This window comes from Malaclemys terrapin, chromosome 11 (genome assembly GCF_027887155.1).
Source record: "Malaclemys terrapin pileata isolate rMalTer1 chromosome 11, rMalTer1.hap1, whole genome shotgun sequence".
NCBI classification, from domain to species: domain Eukaryota; kingdom Metazoa; phylum Chordata; order Testudines; family Emydidae; genus Malaclemys; species Malaclemys terrapin.
In genome coordinates, this window is record NC_071515.1 from 66,584,825 (window position 1) to 66,601,207 (window position 16,383).

Here is a 16,383-nt window from a genome sequence, read left to right on the forward strand (position 1 = left end):
CCCTACTGGCCCTCCATGCAGAAGCTCAAAAGTCCTCCTAAAGCCAAGTGCCATTTGATTTGTATTGTCTTAGGGGGTCTATTTTCCTCTGTAGATATGTGTAACTTTCATTAAGGTCAACTGGAGTTATGCGCAGAGGAAAACTTGTAATTGTCTCCAGATCCAACTTTTCCAGGTGGTAACACTTACAAGATTGGCAAAAGCCTCCCATGTTGAGCCAAAGCTCCCCCCCTTTACAGATGGTGACCGTCACAAACACAGATCATAAAGATTTGGAAGGAGCGCAAGATGCAAGCAATTCAACAACTTGGTATAGAGGTTGCCATCAGCTGCTGAAACGCTTAACCTGTTCCAAATTTCAGACACCCACTGTGTCGATCTAAGAGACGAATATGGCCCCCTCATAGGCATTTCCCTGTGTTCCTTTGCAATCTCTAGTGTGCACAGGGACTGCTTTACCTTCTGCTCATTATTTTGTTTATTTACATTTTTCCATATAGCCCTTGGCTAGGTGGTCAACAGTCCTTATAATTACCAAACTGTTTTGCACATAGTTCCCCACAAAGGCAGGTCAAGATAGGCAGAGTACTTTTTTAATTGTCTTTTTATTATTTTTTCAAACAGTAAAAGAGAGAAGGAAAGGAGCCAGCTGGCAACGTTAAACGTGTGTTTTCCTTAAAATGACATTAAAATGCTAAGTGAAGTGAGAAGAACACCCTTAATGCTGCATTTGGTTATATGCTGGAAATCATGGACTATAAAATCAGTAATGATGACACTGACCCTGGTGCTTTCTTGAGCAACGGTTTCTAAAGGAGAAGCAAAAGTGGTGATCTGGAAGGAAACACTGTGGTGAAATCAGCATACCACACCGCTTTAAAACTAACGTGTGCGTCTGATGCAGGCATGTCAAGGATTCAGGCAGTTTCCTGTGGCATAACCGTGAGGGTGCAAATTATACTTCTGCCACTGATGAACCTTAGTATCTAATTTTGGAGGTATACTACTGGTGCTAAAGAACAATTTCAATAGTAAGTCACCCCCCAGGGCCGTCCCTAGCTGTTTTGGGGCCCTACGCAGCCCCACTGTGGGGGGGTGCGTGTGGGGCCCCAGGCCTCCGCGGGGGAAGAGCGAGGGGGCTCGCCCAAGGCCTCCATGGGGGGCAGCTGGCTTGGGGGGCAGGGGGAACCACCCCCCAGCACTCACCCGCAGCGTGACTGGGGCCAGGTTACTGCACTCCAGCTGCTGGTGAGTGCAGGCCCGGCCCTGCTGCACTCCGCAGGGGTGGGGGTCCTGGGGAAGAGCTGGAGCAGGGGCTGGAGCAGCACGCAGCTGCGCAGGGCACCAGGAAATTTGGTGCCCCAAATTTCCTGGTGCCCTATGCAGCTGTGTGCTTTGCGTATGGGTAAGGATGGCTCTGCACCTACCCCTCCAAACACAGTCTTTTCATCTGGCCCCCTCAATCCGTTATAAGGTAGTGAAAATGGGAAACTAAGATGCACTAGTTAAATAATTGGCCCCAAATCACAGTGAGTGTCCGAGATTAGAACTCGGGAGGCCTCGCTCCCAGCCCTGTGCTTGGACTGCTGACCATGCATCCCACCCAGGGCTGGCTCCAGGCACCAGCTTGTCAAGCAGGTGCTCGGGGTGGCCACTCCGGAGCGGGGCGGCACATCCAGCTATTCGGCAGTCCCTCACTCCCGCTCGGAGCGAGGGACCTCCCGCCGAATTGCCGCCACAGATCGCGATCGCAGCTTTTTTTTTTTGGCTGCTTGGGCGGCCCAAACCCTGGATCCGGCCCTGATCCCACCCTCTGTATTGTTTGTGCAAACCAGCAGCAGTCCCGTGATATATTATAAATAAACTGTAGTACAGCTGGCTCTGTTAAGTTGACTGTGCAAACACTCCACCAGAGTTTAACGGCACAGTTCACAGATTTTACCACCAGAAGGGATTATTATAATCATCCAGTCTGGCTTCCTGTATAACACAGGCCACAATAGTTCACCCAAGAGTGAGTGAGGTGACAAATACATAGCCAGCTAGCTAAGAAAACCTGCTATTGCAAAAAATAAAATGGCATCCACGTTACCAGGCAGCTTTACTTTTCTATTGCCTAGGCAGGTAGGTGGAGAAATCAAATCCGAAGAGCAATTTAAACTATTCGTTTAAAGGCTGAGGCTAAAGGGAGCATCATGATCATCTAGTCTGACCTCCTGCACATCACAGGCCACAGAACCTCACCCCACCCCCCACTCCTGTAATAGACCTCGTTACTGACGTCCTCAAATCGTGATTTAAAGACTTCAAGTTACAGAGAATCCGCCATTTACACTAGTTTAAACCTGCAAGTAACATGTGCCCCAAGTTGCAAAGGAAGGCAAAAAAAAAAACCCCCAAAACCCGGGGTCTCTGCCTAAGTTCCCCCTAAGCTGCACAGCTACACAGTTGGCTATTAAGCCCTGCTCAGGGTCGCAGTGCGGAAAGGCGCCCCTCCCTACCAGCCCCAGTGCGGAGCTGCCCCGGACTTGCCCCCACTGGGAGAGAGGAACCCCTCCCTCAGCCCGGCGCAGGTCCACCAGAGCTGCCGGGAAGAGGAGCCCCTCCCTCAACCCAACTCAGCCCCGCCAGAGCTGCCACTTGGGAGAGGCGCCTCTCCCCCGGCCCCGAGCTTCTGTGGTGAGAGAGGGCTGGGGGGAAGGGAGTCCTCTCTCCCCGCTGCAGCCCCAGGCCAGCCTGCACCCCCAAACCCCTCATCGCTGGTCCCACCCCAGAGCCCGCACCCCCTGCACCTCAACCCTCTGCCCCAGCCCTGAGCCCCCTCCCACATCCCTCATTCCCAGCCCCACCCCAGAGCCTTCACCCTAGCCAGAGCCCTCACCCCCCCCCATACCCAATCCTCTGCCCCAGCCCTGAGCCCCCTCCCACACTCCGAACCCCTCGGCCCCACACCCACCACATGAATTTTGTTATGTGCACCAACATGAAGGTGACGTATCACACATCACTTCCATATTGGTGCACACAACAAAATTAATTCCGCACATGGCCATAAAAAATTAGAGGGAACACTGGTCTCTGCCAATCTGACCCAGGCGAAAATTCCTTCCAGACCCCAAATGTGGCGCGCAGTCAGACCTTGAGCATGTGGGCAAAACTCATCATCCAGACTCTTGGGAAAGAATTCTCTGAGGTAACTCAGAGCCCTCCCCATCTTGTGTCCCATCGCTGGCTGTTGGAAATATTTGCTGGATGACTTCTGCTTAAGATGGCTAAAAACCAAGATGAATTCATTCTTCTACTTCCTTGCAGCAATTACTTGCCATTTAAGGCCCATATAAGAAACTAAAACTTGGCAGTCCTAGTAATCCAGTAAAAGGGAAAAACAGATAGCTTTTAGTTAGTGGAAGATAGTTATTGCACTAACTCAAAAGGAAATTAGTCTAGACAGCTATCAAGAGTTCTGTTTTGTCATCAGACTTGAAAAAGAAAGTAGTATCTTGGACTTCTGCCTCCCATTCTCTTCTTCACCCTGGGTTTATGTAGGGCTCACAGTAGTTCGTCAGTTTGTTTTTCACACCATTAACTTTTTTTGGGGGGGGTATTGTGATTCTCAGAAAATGACACTCACCCATGAATTCATACGTATTTATTTATTGGGCTATTCTGTGAAAAAAGAACAGCGACCCAATGCTCAGGCAGCCCTCCGCTTGCTTTTAAAAAGCACTCACGTAAATTCACAGACTTACCAGCTACCCAAAGCCAATCAAAGGCTCAGTGACAATATAACAAAAATTAATTAACCACCCATCAAAATCTCCACTGGAGTCACACACTTACAGGTCCTGAACCTGCACCATTAAAGTCAATGAGAGCTTTGCCATTGACTCCAATGAGGGTAGGACCAAGCCCACGGCACATTAGCCAGCGACCCTCCTCTTATAGCGTAAAGAGAGAAAAATGACCCTCACAGCATGCTCTGGACACCAACATACTTGGGCTATTACAGAGCAAACAAGGTTAAACAGGCAAAATAACATAAGGAAAGAATCCCATGTAAATCAGCTCACAGTGTGTGGTCTTCTCAATGACACCAGGGTGAGGTGAGAGAATATATTTTACTGAGCTCTGTGTGGCTTGAAAGCTTGTCTCTCTCACCAACAGAAGTTGGTCCAATAAAAGACGTTACCTCACCCTCTTCCCCCACTGTCTCTCTAATATCCTGGGACTGACATGGCTACAACTACACTGCCTCTTCAGTGAGGTATTTTGCAACTGTATTGTTCCCTGTGGGGGAATTACCTGCGCAGAGGCTTGCAAGGTTCCACTCACTGAATTTCTACGGTTTCAATCCACCTAGGGGATGGAGGGGTATCAAAAGTGGAGCCACACGACCAGTGATTCCCCTTCCAGCCTCTCCTCCCTAAGTGGAGGGTTTCACAATTGGAGGTGGATGGTGCCTAAGCGGATGCTGCATCTGGCAACAGTAGGCTGGGAATCTCCACAGGCGTTAGTGGTGCTGGAAGGCTCTCATCCCTCATTGCAGCCTAAACTGCAGAGCCAGATTTCCCCACAAAAAGGCTTCCACAGGGTGTGGAGAAGAGGGAAACCAATGACGCCGAGGCAGCAGTCCCTCTCTTCCAGCCTCCCCCAAAAGAGCTCCCGGGAGGTCAGTAGCCCTGCACTGGGAGTGAATTAAAGACAGAGTGATAACCGCAAACCCCAGGGCGGTCCCTTGCGTTAGGCTGATTGTGTTTAGCCTTTCAAAACCATCTTGAGGTAGATGTTTGGGGTTTTTTTGTTCCATCTTGGAATTCTGCCTGATAATATTTTTTAAAAGCAACCCAGTAAAAAGTTGACACAGGACGGACTCTATAGGTACTAGCGTACAGCAGATCCACCGGCTTTTGCCCAGTACTCTGACTGCACATTGACAGCGGATGCTTTGTTAGAGCCGGATGCAGCACTGTGATTCACTCAACCTGGCAAGGTTTAACTGGGATTAGTGTAGTAGTCTTACTATGCATAACGACGTCTTTTGGCGACATTACAGTGCATGCTGTCAATATGTAATAAGAATGCTATGCATTGTGAATTATGGAGTTGTGGGAATCAAGGGGATTTTTGCATATTAATTGCACGCACACAAAAAAGGCATAGGACCCTATTGGCTTAATTAGCGCTATTATTTCTCACACAAATAGCTAAATTACATTGCTATCGCTCTCTTACATGAGGCTTGCTTTTCAAAGGGACACACTGCAGTATACAGCCCAAGCCCCTCACAGGGGCAATGCAATGATATGCCAACTCCCTGGAAGAAATCGAGGCGGCATTGTGCCTCAAGGACGTATGGGGCCTCTTGGAGCTCCTAGGGAGGTTACTAGCTGGCTGATGAGAGGTGCCTAAGCTGCCCTCTTTGCAAATGTGGAGTTATCACATCCTCTGAGTGCAAAGACTCACTGTCAGGGTGGGGCATAAGGGGACCAGAGCTTCCTTGAACCTTCTCCCTTTCTTATGCACCTGGGAAGGGACTGGGTACAGTATGGCCCTGAAGATCTACTGCTTCTTATGCCTACACAGCACAATGTGGCTCCCAATTGTCAAATGTGGGTATCGGACATCAGCTGCATTTAGCGCACCTACGGCCAGGTTCTGATTCCAAGGACGTTGGTGTCAATTCCGAGTAACACAATTCAACAGGAGTTCTGCTACACCAGCGTAGCTGGGAGGAGAATTTGGCCCTGTGGCACATAAATGCCCATTATAGGCAGCTAAATGCCAGTGTAGTTTATTTCCAAACCTAAAATGTACAATGTACAATTTTTAAAAAGTAAAGCCCAGGTGGATCTGACCTCCTCTACCTTATGCATTCACAGCCTGTAACAATTCATTGTGAACAGGAACTTAAGAAACGGACTCGAACTTTATAACGGAAATGCAAAACAAAACATAAAAAGCAAAGCAGGGCATCTCCAAATCTCAGGATCCTCCCCCAGGAACTAAACAACCTCTACATTATCAGAGCATTTAAATAGAGTCTTAAAACAAAACTGGATGAAGCTGATTCTCCAACTTTTTCATAGCATGGGCCACATCTTCATAGAAAGATTATCTCAGGGACTCCTCCCCTCCCATTCTCACACACAAGTCCCCTCCATTTAAGCTCAATGAGCATAACCTCATTTCTCGCTCATAATCAAGTAACTAGCAATTGATTACGTGGAGCAACATTAATAAAACATTTAATCTGTTTTTAGCTTCTTTTAACGTGATTCAGCAGCTGCAAACAAAAAGGAGAGCTGGGACCATGCAAATGATCAGTCTCTGTGGATCACAAGCAAATGTCCACAGATCACTGTACTAAAAATGGACTGTCAGAAATAATCATGCACTAGCAGGGATACGGATAGGGTGAGCGCATAGCTCTTTTCCGTTTCTAACCTGAATCATTCCATAAAATGAAGTGGGACAGACCAAACTTAATGAGAGAGACATTATCACAGCTTTCTAAAGGAAAACTGCTCCCGTTGTATTAGAACATAAAGCTGTGCAGTGCAGGATAATTGTTCACTTCAATTGGAGGAGCCCAAAGAAGCACTGGAAACCAAACATTTATAGTCCTCTTCTTGGCAAACAAATGTTGCCATCATTCACAGTACAGAACCCCCTATTCGTACAGGTTCAGACTGCACTCGTTTTGTGTGTTTCAGTTTGGTTGTAATCAGTAAGACCCAGCTCTTGAGAGGCACTGAGCCATGAACTACAATGGGATTTGCAGCTCAGTAACTCTCAGGATTTGGCCCTCAAAAACTCAAGGCCAAATTTTTAAAGGAATTTAGGTGCTTAACTTCCACTGAAATAAATACCTTTAAAAATCTGCACCCCGCCTCTCAGTGTCTCCATTCCTGCACTTGACGCAGGAGCAGAGGGGAGCAAAGGTGATTCTAATGTATGTTTGCACCTCCCTTAGGGGCCTTGGTAAGTCAAGAATAGCCAAACCAATGTGTGCTGCAGCCCCGCCCCCCCCTTCACTCACCCAAAAGGTCCCTGCCCTCAGGAGACCCTCTGTGCCAAGGGCTGCAAGAGAAGATGGAAAAGAGCTTCTGCACCAGCCGAGGAACCCCCTTACACTGGGGATACTCCCTAGGGACCACTACTGCCCTCTTTATAGCTTCTCTACATGGCCACAGTTGCACCAACTGAGAATCTGGCCCTAAATTGGCATATCCGTAAGAACAGAGAGGTACGTTGGAGTCCAAAGACGAATGGTTCCACTTTGTGTGTTAGACACGTTGTCCTTCCCCGTTCCTTAGAACCTGAACCCTTCCATACTAACAAAGAGACGGGAACCATCCAGGTAGCATTTCTGGGCTGGTCTACTATTGACTGAGTTCCTGAACTAATTTTGATGACATTTTGTTCCTGGACTTAGTTGCAGATCGTGCTACAGCACAAACTGCAATTTCAAAGTCCCAAAGAGTTTGAAATGTAAGTGAGGGGTATTTGCGTAGATCCCCATGCCTCACTGAGAAAAGAGACCCCCATGTTATAAATTCCTCCAAAACTGTGCAACAAAATCCTGAAATACCCACCCCACAAATGCTCTGCTGGATAGCTACATATTTCACGTTATTAACTGAGGACTGGGAGTGACCTTCAGAGGCGAGGTTTGCAGAAACATGCTAAAGTTGGCAGGTTTATTCAACTGTGTTATTAGATGAGCCTCTTTTTGTCATCAGGTGTGAAATCTCCTAAGAACAGGCTCTCTCATGTGAATTCCTGTGCATCAGCTGGATGGGAAATTCCTAATTTAGTTTGCCCTATTCTGTTATTTACATTTCCAGTACCAGCTCCAGCTAGGTAATGCAAAAGCGCACCAAAAACAAAACAAAATAAAGTAACCAAACTGTTTTGAATCTCAGAGGGTTGGGTCTGGTTTGGTTCAAGTTTGGGCTGAAGATTCAAGTCAATCTTTTATCCTAACAGGCTCAAGCATTCCAGCTAATGAGAAGAGACAGAGACAATCTTGACACACAAGGTCTAGATCCGGATCAGAACTTTCCCAGAGTTCAGTCTGATCAGAATAAGGTAACCACCACCCTCTGTTACAAAAGTTATGAAAAACCTCTAGTGTAAACTTAAAAACAGACGTACGTGCTATTCTCCCGGTCTTCAAAGGGTGCCTAAACATTTGGAGAAGTCTTTATTCTATGGAATAAACAGGAAGCCACAGAATGAATATTCACCAAAACCAACCTCCCTGATTTGTTTTTATTGCACTTCACAGATAAACCCATCTTGGGCATTGGGGTCCGCTCCTATGTACAAGGGGACAAACGAACATTAAAATCACCAAGTAAAATGTTAAAAGTGAGATTCAAAAATGCTAGGCTTCTCAGCAGAGATCGGATTGATAAAACATGTGTAAAGCTAGTCAGCGTAATATCTCAAGGCAAAAGGAGAAGTAGGACCATCTTACCCACTCCCTTCCCTGCAAAGTCAATATGACCAGAGACAGCTCAGGCACTAATCATGGGCCCGATCCGGAGAGGGGCACCCCCCCGAGTCAGGACACAGGCCAAAGTTTTTGAACTTGAGTGTTTGAAGTTAGGCACTTGACTAAAAGAGGCGTGATTTTTCTGAAGTGCTGAGCACCCACAGCTCCCACCTCTCTTAGGTGCTGATAGGGCCACCATTCCCATAGCACCTCACAATCTGTAATGTGAAGTAGGGAAGGGCTGTTATCCCCTTTTTACAGTTGGGGAACTGAGGCACAGAGACAGGACGTGAGTTGCCCAAGGCCACATAGGAAATCTGTGGCAGGGCAGGGAACTGAACCCCACTGAGCATTCTAACCACTGGCCCATCCTTCCTTTCTTCCTCATCAAACTCATGGCTTTGGGTGCCTACCGTACCACCTTGCATGATCAAGTGTATTGAACATATGTGACAGCTTGGAGTTTCCCAGGTTCTGAGCTGAGTAGGAAACTCATGGGCCTGCCAGACCAGTTACAGGACCACAAAGGTTGTGAACTGACTGCTTTGCCTTCTCCCCTGGAACTGGCAGCTCTGTTCTTGCTGCAAGCCACACAAATCAGAAGCAACAGGAAGCTTGCCTGGCTCTGCCATTCCTGTGGTTATTTAAGCAGTGGTACTATCTGTAAGCAAGCACCATGCTAACTTTTTCAACTCTAGATTACTTTCCTGGTCTCAGTGCAGTTACTTAGGAGGCAGAAAGCCCGGGGCTTGGACACCGCAGAGATGGTCACAGTCTCAGAACCTGAACAGACTAGAACCCTGTGCACAATTGCCACTACAGCAGATGTCAAGCGATTGCCATGCAAGTCCTTCCAAAAGCAATCGCAGAGGGCTTTGCCACGAAGAGAGGAAAATAAAACGTCCGAGAGGAAACAGAGGGAGACATTCATTGTATCGATTGTGTAAACTGTCACTGGCATGGCAATAAGCATTTTCGTTGCCATCCCAGGGAGTAATCCAGCCTGATAATTAGTACATGGGAGATAAGTGGAAAATCAGACGTCTGGCGAGGGTGGTTCAAGCCTTCTCCTGACATTGATAATGTGCAGATACATAGATCACTGTCGGGGCAGCGTGCCACTGCGAGCCTGTGTCTTCCTATTGCCTCATCAATCCATCATCCTCTTAGTTGCTGACACCTTGGCAGGCACTCACCGCCAGCTCTGCATTTGAATTGCAAGGAGCAAGCTCCACCAGGGAATACAGATTTTAGAATCTAAGATTCAAATTTGTTTAAGTATGGTGAACAGCAATTCCCTTGCAAGGCATCTTCATTGCCCTTTAGCCAAGGGGGAACAGTTGGGTCTTTGTTAGAAGTACAAATTGCTTCTTAATGCAAAGGATAAAGCAGAGCCCAGGCACCTCCTTAGAATTCCTCTTGGCTCCTGGTAATGCTGCTGAATGTCAATTTTAATTTTTGAAATTTAAACCGAGGGCTTTGTGTCTAAGCTCCATCACATCAGAGGGAAGGGAAGAATAGTCAAAAAGGATTAAGGATCCAGTGGGGATTGAGGATCCATAACAATTATACTTCATTTGGGTCTCAGACATTGGTTTAAATCATATTCTAGATGATACAAGCGACAAGGCATTAGAGATTGCTAAGAATATAACACATGTACCTAGTTATGAACTCTTCCCCCTCCTCAGCAGGAGGGGTGTTTTGGGGTGCGATGCGGGGAGGGACACTCCCTCTCACACCAGGGCTGAATTCGCCCCTTCTTCCCCAGTCAGTAAAGAGGCAATATATACTGCAGACCAAACCGGGGGCAGAATAGCCTTTAAGATCCTGGTCATCTTTGTGCAACCTCAAACTGTTGTGGGAACAAATTCATACTAGCAGTGATTCCATTAGCTTCAGTGGAGTTAGAGCTGGGATGAAATTGAGCTCAGCTGGCCAATGGGAGCCTCCGAGACTGATTCTTCTCTCGCTTTCGTGTAAATTGGGAGTAAATCCATGGAAGTCGAGGGAACTCTGCTGTTTAAAATCATCATAAAGTAAGGGGAGAATCAGGCCCTGACACAATGGAATGTGAGTCAATAAAAGAAAGAGAGAGGGCCAGAAACTCAGCTGCTGCAAATCAACCTACCTCCCTTGGCTTCAAGAGAACAACCCCAATTTACACCAAGTGAGCATCTGTCATGATTCACACCCACAAGAAAGGCCAGGATTGTGCGTGAGATTCTATAGGTGTGTTTAGTTTTCATTAGAGAAAGTACAGTCACTCAGATGTAACAGGGAGAGAAGGAGAAGCAAAAAAGAGCTCACTATAGATTTTTACATGGATTATGGGCCTGATCTACAGCCCAGGGAAGTCAGTAGAAAGACTGCCATTGACTTCAGTGGGGTTTGGATCCACCTTATTTCAATGTATGCCTGAAATGTTGTGTGTATGTGTGTGTAAATAGACAAACAAACATACACATATTGTGTATTGTATGGGCCACTTTACCTTGAATGATCCCTTACAACGGTGGTTCTCTCATGCAGAGGTACGTGGACCTTGGGGGTACACAGAGGTCTTCCAGGGGGTACATCAACACATCTAGATATTTGCCTAGTTTTACAACAGGCTACATACAAAGCACTAGTGAAGTCAGTACAAACTAAATTTTCATACAGACAATGACTTGTCTATACTGTTCTGCATTCTATAGCAGCAGTTCTCAAACTGGGGGCAAGTTCATTTGAATGGGGTCACCAGGGCCAGTATTAGGCTTGCTGGGGCCCAGGGGTGAAATTTGGGGGCGGGGGGGGGACACAAGACAAATCAGACTCCTGAAAGGGTTTCAGTAGTCTGGAAAGGTCACTGCCTTACAATATGGGCTGACTAATTGTGCTAAACAATCTGTTCCACTTGCATTTTGCCGTGACGCTGGGAATACCTTTCCTAGACCTGAAGAAGAGCTCTGTGTGGTTCGAAAGCTCATCTCTCTCACCAACAGAAGTTGGTCCAATAAAAGGTATTACCTCCCCCACCTAGTATCTCTTTCTAATATAAACACAGTTCTTCCTTTAATGCTTTATTACATAGGTCAATCATACTATAAATATACAATTTCATGCAATCATTGATACAGAGTCTGGTCCAAACCATACTGACGTCAATGGGTTTTGGATTAGGCCCATAAACCAAGGAAAATCTATTGTGAACGGATTTCAATCCCTTTAAAATGTGGATGACAGTGTGTACCTTCTCCTTTTAAAACCACATAAAAGATGAGACTCCCCTCGCCCCCTCCATTGACAATAACTGAGGCTGGAGTAGGGGCTCCCTTACTAACTTTTAATTCTGCTGCAGACCTGAAAAGTTAAAGTGCCCACAACCGCCCGCACCATCTACCGCCCTTTTCAGCCTTGGAACAGACACACAGCGAGAAACCATTGTCTAAAAACATAATTTAATATGATTTTTTTGTTGGTGGTGGTTAGACAGGAACAGAGACTTGACGTTCATTACATCATCATTCACACGAGTATTGCATGGAAAAGGAAAGAAGAAAGTTACACTTGACCCCATACAAACAAACAAACAGCATAAGAAGAACCAATGCATGTAATAATTCAGTCCCACTCTTCAGATCAATCAGTCAATCAAGATGATGATAATAATAAAGCAAAATGTATCAAGACTGAGCAGCTCTAACTTAGTGTGAGTGACAGTTTTACCCTGGAATCTTTTATACACTCATGGAACTAAGGTGCTGGTCAGTTTCAAGCAGCTGATCTCATGGTGTAACAAACACAAGGACAGAGATACACCAAGGGTTGGGGTGGGGGCTTGCTTGTTTTGTTTCCACCAATCAAATGTACAAATTGAGAATTACGTGAAACTGACCCGTAGAGACAGTGGCGGGGAGGTGGGTACAATGCAATCGGCCACACTTTTAATCGGGGTATAAAAGAAAGCCAGAGAAAGTGCTGTACTTATTGTTGTTGCCTCCGTGTGCTTTGCCTCCATCCAGCTTGACGTACACCTCGTCCCCCGAGTCCAGGTGCAGCACCACGCTGTTGCTGGCATAGTCGTAGTTCTGATCGGCGTCCTGCGCAATGGCGCTGGCCCGCACCTGAAAACCAGCCAACCGGGGGAAGGAGGGCTCAGACGCTGCCTCCACTAGCCCCCCACATCGTACCCCTGCCCCCAAATCCTCCAAACCTGCCTCTCTCCTTCCCCCTCTCACTCGCACTTTTTAACCCCAGCTAACTCCTTCCCCTCTTTTCCCCTTTCCCTCCCTAACCTCCAACAGTCTCCTTACCTCTTTTTACCTATTTCTCTCTAACCTACCTCCTTCTCTCCCTTCACTTCTTTAACCCACCATCAGCCTCCGTCACCTTTTTTCCTCCTCCCCCTCTATAACCCTCCCACTCTCTTACCCTCTTCCCCCTTTCTCTTCTCCTCATTTAAAACCCCATCTTCTCCCTTCCCTCCTTCACCCCCTTTAACCCCCAACTACGCTGTCCCTCTTCATCCTCCCTCCCATCCCCCAGGCCCTTCTCCTTGACACATATTTATTTCCTCCTCCTCTTCCACTTCCCAGACCCTCCCCCCCCCCCGCCACAGACATGCACACACTTTCCTTTCACTCACTTCTGCACATTCACACCCAGATCTTAACCCCCTCCCTCACGGCAGGCACACTGAGAGTTCCCCTTAGCACAGCCTGCCTGCCAGACAGGCCATTCATTAGACAGCGTGCAGCTAGGAAAAGTTTCCTGCACATCTCAATCTCATTCCCCCTTGTTCCAGGTAGCGGAGTTTCTAAAATGTACAGTAACTGTCCCCAGTAAGGCATTGACTTGTCACCTGGAGGATCCTGGAGCATGGGAAGGGGCAGCCCTGCCCAGACTGACAGAGAAAAGTCTGTTCTCAGAAGTGGAAAATCACTACATTTAAGGAAGGGAGGGGGTAATAAAAAGGTGGGTCCCCTGTACCCCAGATTCTCCCCAGAAGCCAGTGTGGAAGGCTCTCTGAGACTATCCTGGAGCCTGTGGGGTTCCAGGCAAAGAGGGAGGGACCCAGGGCAGGGAAAAGAGTCACACACACAAGAGGGAAGGATCCAGGAAAGAGGGAGTCCTAGAGCCAGGAGGGCCACGAGATAGTGTGATGGGGCAATCTGCCAACATGCACTGAGCAGAGGTTCCCAAGCACACAGGAGGGGACAGACATACCGGGGCACAGGGTGGCAGGGACAGGATGGCAGTCTCACAGTTTTCTGCCTATATGGTGATGCCATCCCCTTAGGAGGGTGTCGTGAGCACAGGGCACAGGATGGGGGCAGGGTGTCCTGCACTGGGAGGATGGGAGCAGGGTCCTGGGCACAGGGAGGCTGGCTGCCCTCGAAAAAGTGGCACAGGAGAGGGTATCCAACTCTCAGTACTTATCATGCTCAGGAGGGCAACGTGGGTATCCTCGGAGTAAGGTGCTAGGGCACAAGAATGTTCCTACGTGCCACAGGGACCCAGGCATGGGGGAGGGGGAGGATCCAGGCCCAGTGGGTGAGGGTGCTGGTGTCCCGAGCTCAGGGGGTGAGGGTCCCAGAACAGGGGGATGAGGATCCCAGGAATGGGGAGATGAGGGTGCTGGTGTCCCAGCCACAGGGGAGTGACGGACCCTGGAACAGACTGAGGTTCCCAGATGCAGGATATGACTGTGCCAGTGTCCCAGGCATGCGGGGTGAGAGTCCAGGGCTCAGGTGGTGAGAGTCCCAGGCACAGAGATGTGCCAGTGCCTCAGGCACGGTAGGGTCAGAGTCCTGGGAATAGGAGGTGTGAAGATGCCGTTGTCACGGGCACAGGGTGAGTGCCCCGGGAATGGGGTGAGGGTAGAATCCCAGCACCAGGAGTGAAGTTCCTAGGCACACGGAGTGAAGGGCCCGGGCACAGGGGAGGAGGGCCCAGGCACACGGAGTGAAGGGCCCGGGCACAGGGGAGGAGGGCCCAGGCACACGGAGTGAAGGGCCCGGGCACAGGGGAGGAGGGCCCAGGCACACGGAGTGAAGGGCCCAGGCACAGCGGAGGAAGGCCCGAGTGCAGGGCTGAGGATCCTGGGGATACAAGGGTGCTGGTGTCCCAAGCACATGGGGTGAGGAGCATGGGGGAGGTGAGGAGCCTGGGGGGGGAGGGTCCCAGCCGAAGGCAGAAGGTCCAAGGCACAGGGCTGAGAGTCCTGGGTATTGGAGGGTAGGGGATGGGGTGGGGGAGAGGTGAGGGTGCCAGGAACATGGGGTGTCAGTGTCCTGGGCTCAGAGGGTGCTGGACACTGGGGAATGAGGGTCCAGAACATTAGGTGGGGGGCATGAGGGTTCCAGCTCAGGGCTGAGGGTCCCGGTAAATGCTGAGGGTCCCAGCCAGAAGGAGGGGCCAAGGCGGTGGAAGGGGGGATCCCGAGGGAGGTCCCGGGGCGGTGGAAGGGGGGATCCCGGCCCGGGATGGTGGAGGGGGGATCCCGGCCAGCCCCCAGGACCCACCTGGCCGTTCTTGCAGAGATCCGCCCACATGCTGGTGCCGTCCCCGCCGCGCATGAGGATGTGGTAGGTGAAGAAGTAGATGCCCCGCACCTGGCAGCTGAACTTGCCCGTGGCCGGCTCGTAGTGGTTGCCCAGGTTGGTCACCACGTCGTCGAACTTGAGCACCTCGTAGCCCTCGTGGGGGCTCTTCAGCCCCACGTAGAAGGCGATCCGGGGGCCGCTGAAGGCCGCGCTCAGCGCCCCGCTCACCTCCCCCGCGGCGCCCGCCCCGGGGCCGACACCTCCCCCTGCCGCCCCGGGGGCGCCAGCCCCGGCCACCGCCAGCCCCGGCAGCCCCGGCTTGCCCGAGTCTCCCCGCTCTCCGGGCGGCCCTCTGGGACCGGGGGGCCCCGGCTCCCCTGGAGGGCCCCGGGGCCCCGGCTTGCCCGGCCGGCCGGGCTCCCCCTTGGGTCCCGGGAGGAAGGGCGGCGGGGGGTTGGCGCTCAGGTCCTGCAGCGCCTCCACGGCGGCCGTGCTGCTGGGGCCGCCGGCCCGGGCGCTGGCGCTGGCGCTGGCGCTGCTATAGGGGTCGCAGATCATGCGGCAGGTGCCCATCATCTCGTAGTGCGCCGCGCTCTCCGGGGCCGCCTGCAGCAGCAGCGGGACGGCGATGAGCAGCACGAGTCCCATGGCGAGGGCCAGCCCGGCCGCGGCCAGCAGCCGCTTCCTCCTCTGCCAGAGCCGGGCAGCGAGCGCGACCAGCCCCTCCTTGCTGGGCGAGGGAATGGTGACTCAGTGGCGAAGCCTCCCTGCGGGGAGGGCAGAGAAGCGGATCAGCCCCCGGCCTGGGGCAAAGCGGCTGCCGCCCCCCCAGTCCCCCTCTAGCGGGGCGCCCGGGTCAGCCTCAGCCTCTCTGCGGGGCACCTGCCAGCCAGCCCCGGGCTCTCCCGCTGGACGGAGCCACCCAGCCTGGCAGCTAGAGCACCAGCATGGTGCGCACTGAGCGAGCCTCTCCCCCCCGGGCAGGCAGAGGGGGTCACTATTGCCCATCCCCCCCCCCAGCACCCTCAGCCCTCGGGGATCCCCCCCTCCCGCAGCGGGCAGTGCCAGGCGCCAGCGGTAACTCACGAGCGAGCGGGGCGGCGGAGCAGCTCCCAGGACGCAGGCGAACAGGTGGGGTAACTTTCCCCCAAGTGCTCAGCTCAGCCGGGCCGGGAACAAGGGCCCCCCGCCGCCGCCTCCGGGCCCGGTCAGCAGGCAGCCAGCATCGCCACGAGCCCCCCAGCTGGTCTGCACCGGGGGGGGGGGGGGTTTACTCGCTCCGGTGCGGTCCCCAAGAAGGGACGGGGAGCGGCGTTTCAAGCCGGTCACTCCATCCTCCCTGCCCAAGGAGCA

General features: G+C 51.0%; 1 protein-coding gene across 1 annotated transcript; it reads right to left on the bottom strand.

Moving 5' to 3' along the window:
* Positions 1–11,961: 11,961 nt before the first annotated feature.
* C1QL2 (complement C1q like 2) lies at positions 11,962–16,161 on the bottom strand. Its single transcript, XM_054044381.1, has 3 exons — positions 16,117–16,161; positions 15,010–15,797; positions 11,962–12,609 (listed from the first exon to the last, which is right to left on the bottom strand). Exons 2-3 carry the CDS (start codon positions 15,676–15,678, stop codon positions 12,430–12,432), a joined length of 849 nt encoding a protein of 282 aa, XP_053900356.1. The 5' UTR covers positions 15,679–15,797; positions 16,117–16,161; the 3' UTR covers positions 11,962–12,429.
* Positions 16,162–16,383: the final 222 nt, after the last annotated feature.

What these genes read in the sequence shown, in the direction of transcription:
- C1QL2 (XM_054044381.1), bottom strand. Translation starts at nt 15,678, where the DNA reads ATGGGACTCGTGCTGCTCATCGCCGTCCCGCTGCTGCTGCAGGCGGCC. An exon ending in ATCTCTGCAAGAACGGCCAG is followed by an intron (nt 12,610 to 15,009) that starts GTGGGTCCTGGG and finishes GCTGGTTTTCAG; the next exon opens with GTGCGGGCCAGCGCCATTGC.